At 49.1% G+C, this 9,592-nt stretch overlaps 1 protein-coding gene across 2 annotated transcripts; it reads right to left on the bottom strand.

Annotated features, from left to right (window-relative positions):
- Positions 1 to 1,301: 1,301 nt before the first annotated feature.
- Positions 1,302 to 8,749, bottom strand: OSR2 (odd-skipped related transciption factor 2). 2 transcript variants are annotated; one of them, XM_064267692.1, is made up of 4 exons: positions 8,467 to 8,749; positions 3,710 to 4,478; positions 2,641 to 2,740; positions 1,302 to 1,802 (listed from the first exon to the last, which is right to left on the bottom strand). In XM_064267692.1, exons 2-4 carry the CDS (start codon positions 4,363 to 4,365, stop codon positions 1,728 to 1,730), a joined length of 831 nt encoding a protein of 276 aa, XP_064123762.1. In that variant the 5' UTR covers positions 4,366 to 4,478; positions 8,467 to 8,749; the 3' UTR covers positions 1,302 to 1,727. The 2 variants fall into 2 exon arrangements, with proteins under 2 accessions (XP_064123762.1, XP_023401826.1); XM_023546058.2 differs by lacking the exon at positions 8,467 to 8,749 and having other exon boundaries at positions 1,302 to 1,884; positions 3,710 to 4,473.
- Positions 8,750 to 9,592: the final 843 nt, after the last annotated feature.

The raw sequence follows: 9,592 nt of genomic DNA, 5'->3' as shown, positions 1-9,592 counted from the left end.
ATCCCTACCGTTCTGGAGGATTCTAAGGTACAGACACAAGACATGTTACCCGAAGGTGAAACATGCCCTCCTCACACAAATATACAAATAATAATAAATCTGAGAATGCCTATATTTACCCCATTATTGACTATTAAGCATCTTGTGAAAACCTACTAGACCACTGGGCCACAAGATTCCACTGGGGCTCCCTCTTTAAAGGAATTTCCCTTCCATTCTCCATATAGCACTACTGCTTATCTCCATTCAAAACCTTCCACCCTATTCCTATTGTGTTTCAGGGTTGTCATTATTACTAGTGTCATATTCCCCAGTAATCATATGGAAAAGGTTGAAATGCCTCAGAAGGTGATTACATACTTGCCATGAGCTCTGTACATGGAGTTACCTGTGCTTCTAGCATTTTGCCAGGGACAAAAGGTCATTCAGTGATGGAAACCTCCCTAGTGACCTAACTCAATTTGCTTTGCAGAGAAATTCTAACCTTCTAGAACAAAGGCAGAAACCCTGGTGGCATCGTGGTTAAGAGCTAGGGCTGCTAACTAAAAGGTCAGCAGTTTGAATCCACCAGGTGTTCCTTGGAAACAACACTGGGCAGTTCTACTCTGTCCAATAGGGTCACTATGAGTGGGAATTGACTTCTTGACTTGATGGCAACTGGAAGAAGAAAGGTTGTCAACTCTTGGAAAGAAATATTTTGTGCAAACATAGTAATCTCCTGTTCTCCCCCATATTCCTGAAGGTTCTATCTTCCTATACTCTTCTGTAGGATTTTAGACTTCTCCCCTGAAGGCAGGATAAAGTCTGTCTATAGTAATAAATCATAGTGTTCAAAGTCTAATGGTGAGAGAAGTTGCCCATCATAAACTTTGACAACAGGTCAAGGACTTTTAAAAACGAAGTGGCAAGAAGCTTCTTTTTCTTCCTTTTCCTCATGCTTCTTCCCACCTTACGTTTTCAAGTGGGGCAGCCATTGGATTTACATATTATTAATAATCGTTAATATATTGTTTTGATCTAAAGGAATAATACACAAGGAATTGGAATAAACAAAAAAGGGCTAAAACCCCAGAGGTATCAATATTAGTATCTTTGAAAACAAAAAGACAGCACAATTGTCTAATTCTGACACGACATAGTACAAAAACAGAAAGGCTGATGTTTCAGTAAAAGAGTTCTGAGAAGCCCTATTATAAAAACCTGGGGATAAAGAATATCCTTCAGTATTGAATTTTCATGGCAGCCCATTCTTCCAGAATAAAAAGGAAAAACAGAAGTTAAATAGCAAGACATTTCTGCAGGAAGGTTGAAACAAACAAAAAAAAGTTTTATTTTGAAATACAGTCTTTAAAGATAAATTTGGCTTCCATTTTCCATATCTAGGTGCATCCAACAAGATACAAAAACAAACAAACAAAAAAAAACACAACAAAACAAAGACATTATGTACAGAGCTCTAAAATGAGCTGTGAATATCTACAAGAAACTAGCGTATGCTCTTTGTGAAGGGATTTACGTGTGGGGCTTTCTACAGTTCTCAGTCCTCGCGAAGAAGAGTTAACTCCTTGGAGCTGCAGGTGCGGCTGCAGCAAGGGAAGAGCTGGGGTCAGTAGGGGGCTGGGGTGGGACCTCCGGGTGGGAGGCGTGGAGAGGTGTCTGGGGAGGGGAGCGGCAGCGGCACGGGACAGATCCTGGGCTTCTCTAGAAGTCCTGCCGCGGGGTGTGAGTCAGGCTGTGCCGCCGCAGATCACAGTTTCGCCTGAACACTTTGCCGCACTGCTCGCAGCTGTAGGGCTTGATGTCTGTATGGGTGAGAAGGTGAGTTTTCAGATTACTTCTCTGATTAAAGGTTCTTCCACATGTGGGACATTTGTGTGGAGATTCCTGTTCAGATGTGAAGCAAGCAAAGGATTAATCCTTCACACCACCACTGCACCCTTCTCAATAGTTTGTCTTATCGGTATCACAAGCGTTAACAAAACATGCGCACAACAACAAAAGAGGGGACCTGCAGGAACAAATCTGTGCTCCTAATCCTTCAACCACGAAAACACACGCGCAGGCACACACAGAGGCCTGATTTCACTGATAGCTTCGGGGGCAGATACCAGGCCACCGAGGTAGGCTTTGTGATTTCCAGTTCTTTACATTTCATCACCATGTCATAGGCAGGAAAAGGGGGAAGAAAAACTCTGTTCCTCTCTTAAGCAAAGACATTCTCTCGGGTAATAAGGCTCCTCTTTGCTGGAAAATTAAACTATTTCTCAGTGTTCTGAAAACTACAAATTATGAGGCCCCTGGGAAACGCTGTATATGAGATTTCACCATGCCTCCATTATCAAAATTACCTTTATTTCCTCCCAAACACGAAAGCTTTAAATGCAGGGTGGATGGGATAAAAAAATAATCATTCCAAAATTAGGATTTAGAATAAAGAGTGTGACTTGTTCTTTAAGAAAAATGTTTTATGTTAGATAAGATCAATATATTTTAAAAAACAAGAGTTCTGCTTTTCTCCACCTAGAGAGCTAATCTAAATAGAACCTTTTAAGAGAAAGACACTGCCATTGAACACCTTTTGTAAAGCAATTATGATCAAAGAGAGCCAATCACTGTTTTTAAGCAAGAAAGCAAACTTACCTGCATATGTAAAGTTTTGTGAACTGCTAGAGTTCTAGACTGACAAAATCCTTTCCCACATTCCTGACATTTGAAGGGTTTTTCTTTGGAATGGATATACCTGCAAATTAATATAAGGATTCATTGAAATGACTTTTCCCCAACTTTACCACTACAGCGAGGGTTTTTCTTTTGACAATTACTCAAAGAGAAACTGGATTTCCATTGTTTATGTTCTTTTTTTTTTTTTTTTTTCCTGTGTAATTCTGTTTATGGTTAACCTCAACTAACAGACTCTTCAAAACATTCACTGGCGACCCAATGGCTTTATCTACACTTGATCGCCCTCTCTGGCCTATTCTGGAGCTTGAAATTCTTCCGAAGGAGCCCTTCTTGGCCTCCATGGTTTTCTCTGGGATTTAAACTGTCCAAATCAGGATGTAAGGCAAGGCCATGTTTAGGGGGACCAATTTTAGCTCATCTCTTAAACAGCCTTGGAGGCTGGGTGTGGAAGCCTAAACTAGGGGAACAGCAGGTAGATTCCAGGGAAGATCCCCATCCTCTCTTGGGAAATTTTAACCTGATGAAAACATTTATGTTACAGTATTTCTTCTTGTTACTGCTTATTAATGCAGAGTTTAAGGTCAGGAAGGGGAGGTGGGAGTTGTTTCTAAATTCAGTGACCTCAAGACCCTCCTCTCCCCCAGGCAAAGCTTAAAAGAAAGGTCTCCGTGGTAGGTTCTGGGGCACACCTGGGCAAGGAGTAGGAGGGGAAGGAGGGAACCCAGTGGAGGTGGCCCAGCAGGTCTCCAGAAATGGTCCCACAGCAGTCAGGACAACGGGAGGAAACTAGGAGACCGAACCCAGGACCAAGGCCCATCCACGATTTTTCCTACCCCAGGATGGGGAAAGGCCGGCCTCATCCCAAACAAGAACACAGCAGACTCAGGCTGGGGGGAAAAAGGTAGATGTTGGAGGATAGGTGAAGCAGGCTGGGAGGGCCTAGTTCAAAGGTGATTTTAATGACACCTGGAATGTTGTTCTAGACAAATTCGCCTTCTCTCCCCTGCAACCCCCTTTGCCACCTCACCTGTGATCCCGCAAGTGATCTTGCCTCCGGAAGGCCTTGTGGCAGATGTCACACGTGTAAGGCCTCTCATCCGTGTGGGTCCTTTCATGGATGAGCAAATTGTAGGATTTGGTAAAGTGTCTGCCGCAAAACTTGCAGATAAACTCTTTTTTCGTTTTGGAGGGCAACCTCCCTCGGGAGGGTTTTCTGTCCGGAGTCAATTTACTGAGGCCGGAGATAGGACTGCCCAAACCTGGGCTCAGCTTGGTCAGGTCCCCCATCTTGGGGGGGTCCTCCTGCGTGGCGGCCACAGCTAAGTTGGCAAAGTCAAAACGGGGCCGGTCCTTGTGTAGTGCTGGGAGGACGTGGGCAATGGCCCCCTGCTTGGGGTGGAAGAGGTGAGTGGTGAAAGGCAGAGCCGGGAAGGGGAAGCGCGCATCCATGAGGCCCTGTGCCGCCGCCATCTCGGTGATAGTGGAGCGGGCAATCTCGTGCACGTTGGGGTACCCCAGGGTCCAGTGGTTCATGTGCATGGTCTGCACCGCGCTGAGCCCGTACAGGCCCTGCAGGTGGTCCACAGCGGCAGGGAAAGTATTCACAGCCTGCAGGAAGGAGTAATTGGTGAGCTGCAGGGATGGGTGGAGCGGAATGGGCGCTGGCAGGGCCTTGCTCCCCATCTTCTGGGGTGCTGGGAGGCGGAGGGAGCTGCCTCTTTCTTCCAGGACTCTGAAGCAGGAGGGCGTGGGGCTCCGGCGAAAACCCAGAGAGACAACAGCACACACAGAAAGTCCTAGAAATAGCAGAGGAAGAGATTGTGAATATTATCCATGCCCGTTCGGTCTGCCCTTCGGCACCGCCGCGGGTTACCGCAACCTGCTTTTAAGTCCCGCTCCCCACAGTATCCAAGGCCCCCCAAATTTTGAAGCCAAGAGGGCACCGCACAGTGCTGCCCAGCAAGTCCGCCCGGAGCTTGTCCCATAGCCGGGCCGTTGGGCGGGGCAGGAAGTGGCCCCCTGGCGAGCCGGGCGCCCGGGCGGCCCTTCTGGGAGCCCACAGGAAGGTCGGATTCCGGGCACGTTCGGAGTGGAAGACCGGGGCGGGAGGAGAAAGGCAGCCGGGCAGCAGGGCTCCGGTGCGGCAGTACCCAGCCCAGCCAGCCATCCCCACCCTGTCCGGAGACCCGGTCAACCGCGACGGCCCACGACGCCAACGCCCCAGGGACCGAGCTGCTGTTGCCGCGGCACCGCTGAGCTCCCCTGGGAACTACGGGCTGTGGGTCTGACCCTGGGCTGGAGGGCCGACACGACACTGTGCTGCTGGCTCCTTGCGATGCGCCCCCGCAGGCTGCCCCGCCCCGTCCCGCCGCCTGGTTTCCCGCGCTTACGCCAGGGAGCCGACGTACAGCAGCAAGAGCCTTGTCCTCCTGGGCAGAGGGCCTTCGGAGTGGGCCGCCTCGCCCCGTGCTGACCCCAGAGGTTTTCTCTTTCCTTCCTCCGACGCAGAGCCATTTATCAGCGATGACGGGCCGCAGGAAAGAAAAGCGACACCTCGGGGCTGGGTTCGGCCTGGAATCACCCCCTTCCCTTCCCAGGAATTGCCCCTATTCCACCCCCCACCAAGATCCCTTCCAGATGGTTCAGGTTCCCGGGGGGCAGGAGAAGTCCCCAAGGCCGGAACCCCCTCTCCCAGTCTGAGCGCCAAGCTCCTGGGAGGCCCCAGCGGCTGCCGGGCCTGGCACGAGGAGCGGCCCCTGCACCAGGGAGGCTGGAAAGAAGAAAAGCCTCCTTGGGGAGGGAAAGGGAAGAAGCTGCAGGAGAGCCACTACGGAAGGGGTTCAGTGCGGCCCTGCCTGCCTGGTGAAACCTTGTTTTTCAGGCCTGGAGGTGTGTGCCACCAGGAAGCCCTGCCCAGAGTCTGCGGCCTAGGCCTAACCAGGGCGCACACTCTCCGCTCCGGGCGCCCCAGTGGCAACACAGGTCTGACTGCAGACCCTGATTCCCGGGGGCACCTCAAGGACACCCTCACCTGCATTCAGCATGGGTCCACACTCTGCCACTGCCGACCCCTTTTCGGCAGCGGGTTCTGCTAGCTCCGTGGGCCCACGCCTTCCCTCTGAGGACGACCCCCCAGGTGCGGGACCCACCACTAAGAGCTCTCCCCACAGAGAGGCTGGCAGGCGGTTCTGCTCTACCAGCAGCCTAGTTTAGCTTTGGAACCCAGCAGGACCGTGGGAGCGTCTGTCCAGCCTTCCCTTCTCAACCACACCTTTCTGTGCCTGGATTTTCTTCTCTAGTAAGTTGTGAAGTGTTGCCTGTGGCTCTAACTGAGGGCAGATTTAGGGGCTGCGCTGACGACACCACGCTCTGTCAAGGCAGAATCTGGCTGCCTTGGTGCAGCCCACACCTTCCCTCCCTCTTCTGCTTGGAGACGGGTTTATTAATGAAGGCTTCTGCCTGGCAGTATGTGGTCTGGCAGTTCAGGCCCAGAGTTAATGAGAGGTGTGTGACAGTCAGAGGGTCTCAGTCAAACCACTGAACCAAAACGGTAAACCTCCATTAGTAATAAACTTTCCCACCACTAATCAGGATTCATTTTTGTTCAGCGGCAACACTCAAATCCTCTCCTAGAGAGGTAGGAAGAAGGAATTCAACTAACATACCTAGTAATCTTTCTGATTATTTCCCCTTTGATTAAAAATAATAAATTACTTCGTTTTCTTCTCTTTGCACAATGAGGATTTTCCACAGATTTAAAAATTATTTCCTCCCTAGTGTTGAAAAGCAGTCTCTCCCCTATAGAGAGGAAACCGAAATTATTCTTTGGGTGTATTCCTGGACTAGATTACTTAGAAATAAACACAGGAGGCAAAGTACAGCTCCCACATGTTCTGTGTGGGGGGTCATTGCCGACTTAGGGAATACTACTACCTGGGATTTCCATTCCAAATGCATGAAGTGAACGTCTCCCTTTTCTCCTAATGGTCTATAATTTAGAAATTAATGACGGTATTATAATTCGGCTTCATGCCGGCACAAAAGTGATATTTCATAGTTTGTGTTTGTTTTAATTTGCAGAGCAGTTTCTTCAGAGAAGAAGAGCAAACCATTGGTGCCTTCTGAAACCCTTTTACAAATAGAACAACCCCAAATATCTACCAAACACTTTTGCCATAAATAAATAGTTTAGACTTCCACTCTCCCGCTGAGTTGCTGGAAATATATGTCAAAGATATTTTAAGGCAGTGCAGAGATCTGAAGTACTTTCGTTTTGTCTAGAACAGAGCCATGCAGTTCCCACACTGCAGTTTCAGGCAATAGCAGCCATTATCGTCTGCTGTCATTTTTCTACCTTCTCGTTTCCAACCATTGGTTACTTTTTAATTTTGCAAGTAAAGAAATGTAAACCAATGAAAAGACAAACATTTCGGCAGAGCTGACACTAGTTTTCTTTCATCAGTCTCCTTTACAGGATTTCCAGCCATGTACAGAAGTCTTTTTCAAATTTAGTTCACTGACTGTCAACAAGTGAGATGTGTACATACTAATTTCAGTTCAGTGAAGCTTTCAAAACATAGGAGAAAAAAAAACATACGTGGTAATTTGATAAGCAGTCTCGCTCTTTGGTAATAGTATTATTACACTGAATTACCTAAAAATAATACAGAGTTGGAGTCAGCTGCTAAAACCTGTGCGTTGTTATCCGAGAAAAATGACCAATGGATTGATAGGCTCGCTGAATTTTTGCCCAAGTCACAACCCGATTTTGCATAAATCAGAGAGCTATAGTCTAAGTGGAGCTAAGGAGTTTTTTTTTTTTTTTTTTTTTTTTTAATGAAAACGGCCAGACTGGATCAGGTGAAAAGAGAAAAAACGGCTGCGAAGTTCCTGCCCCTTCGCAGTGCCTCTGCCTTCTCAAGGAGTTAATTAAATTAAGATGCCTTCCTCATAATCTGGGTTGCTTCCCTCTGCTCCCTCGCTCCCTCTGCATGAGTAATTTTCTTGTTCCTGCTCGGTACTGGAGTTCGTATAGCAGAGAAAGTAGCTGTCTGTGCCCTTTAGCTCTGGGAAACGCCAGCCCTCTTTTGTTCTCTGCTAACAGGTACGCAAACAGATTCAGCTCTCCCTCCACAAACACCTTTTTCTCCCTCCTTCTTCCTACAATCGCCACTCCTTTATCTGTTGTTATTTCTCACGAATCCAAGCGTTTAAACTCTCGGGGAGTTTGGCTTTGGCCCCTTCCGCCGGGGCTGGAAAGGAGCAGAAAAATCAAGCGGCCAGCGCAGGGTTGGAAATTCTCCTAGGTAGGTATTTCACCTAGGACTGAACTATTATTTCCTATTCCAAATGCGCCTTTGGCGTCGCAGGCTGGGCAGGCACCGTGTCCCGGGCAGCCCGCCCTGCGCTGCCGCGGCTGCCCCGGGACAGGTTGACCCCGGCTTTGTAGGGCAGGGGCAGAAGCAGCGCAGGGTTGAGAAGGTCTATTTCTGCGTACCTCGGTGAGCTTTTATAAGTAGACTTGCGAGTTAGAAGCTTAGATAAAACATCCCACAACAAAACTAAAAAACAGTATATAGTAGTGAGAGAGAGGGACAACTGGGAGTCGCGTGCTGCGGGTCCGAGGAAGTGAGAAACACAATGTCCCGGGATTACATCCCCATGATTTTTTTGCACGATATCTGAACTTGTGGCACGCCAGACCGAGGATCTGAGCGTCCTCTGTAACCCCGAACCTTTCCTTGCTTAGGGCGGCTGCAGCCCCTTCCCAGCGCGGACACTCACCTCCCGCAGAAAAATCCGCCTGGGTAGCGCCCCTCAGAGCCAGTCCAGGCAGCGAGGCGCGCAGCTAGGCAGGGTCATTGGGTCCACAGCGTGCAAACTTCTTTTTCCGCACGAAGTCCCGGGAGCTGCGGACATGATCTGGAGAACTGCGAAGAGCAAAAGGGAGCGCGGCTCCTCACCCTAGTCCGAGGTCGTGGACGCGGAAGTGTAAAGACCCGGAGTGCTGCGAGGCGGCTTTCAGCGCTCTCCCGGAGCCCCGCGCCTCAGCGAGCCGTTCGCCGCAGACTCCGGGTGAGGTCGGAGCCCACAGCCTTGCAGGGCCATCACCGTCTAGCAGCGAGCGCGCCGAGCTCTGTCCCCGCCCGCGTCCCTCCCCAGGCTGCCCAGGGCCGCGGGTAGTGGGCTTTAGTAGCAGCCCCGCCTCCCCTCCGGGCGGGCGTCCTGCAGCCGCGCGGGGCCCACTGCTCCCTGGCTCCGCCTCCGCGCCTGGCGTCCGCTAATGGTCCACTCTGTTTACTTGTGTTTGGATAGCAACTGAGTCTTAAAGGCACAGGTTTGCCCGAGGTTTCCCTGTTACACAGAACGAAGGCAACTCAGCTTAAAACTCGCACACAATCACAACGCCCACCCCCATCCTTCTTGGTGCCACTTTTCCTTACACTGTTAGAAAGTCAACAAACAGTCCTGTCCCTCACAAAGACCCAGCAGAGAAACCCAAAGGGCATTTCGTAGTTTTACTTGGCACGCTAGCCGGCTTAATTCCCAATCTTAACACCTTTTACACAACCATATTCTTCGTAAAGTCAATCAGTTCTAAGTTATTTTCTCCAGCATATATTACACTTTCCCCAATTTTAATATAGTTTTCTACATAATTTTGTAGTACATGTATAATCTGGCTTCAAAATGAAGTTTATTTATAGAGGTGACAATTAACTAATTTGGTAATTACCGCCAAGACATACGTGGAATGTCCCAGGAGAAGTTTCTTCCAATATTTTAGCTTTAATCAGCCAGTGTACACTTCATAAGCAGTTAACCAACTTGGTTAAAAGGGTGGGCATCTGCAACCCATTGACAAGCAATAAGGAATCCATCTGGAATGGGTGACGAGTAATCATTCTAA

This window comes from Loxodonta africana, chromosome 14 (genome assembly GCF_030014295.1).
Source record: "Loxodonta africana isolate mLoxAfr1 chromosome 14, mLoxAfr1.hap2, whole genome shotgun sequence".
Classification (NCBI taxonomy): Eukaryota; Metazoa; Chordata; class Mammalia; order Proboscidea; family Elephantidae; genus Loxodonta; species Loxodonta africana.
This window is presented reverse-complemented; position numbering and strand designations above follow the sequence as displayed.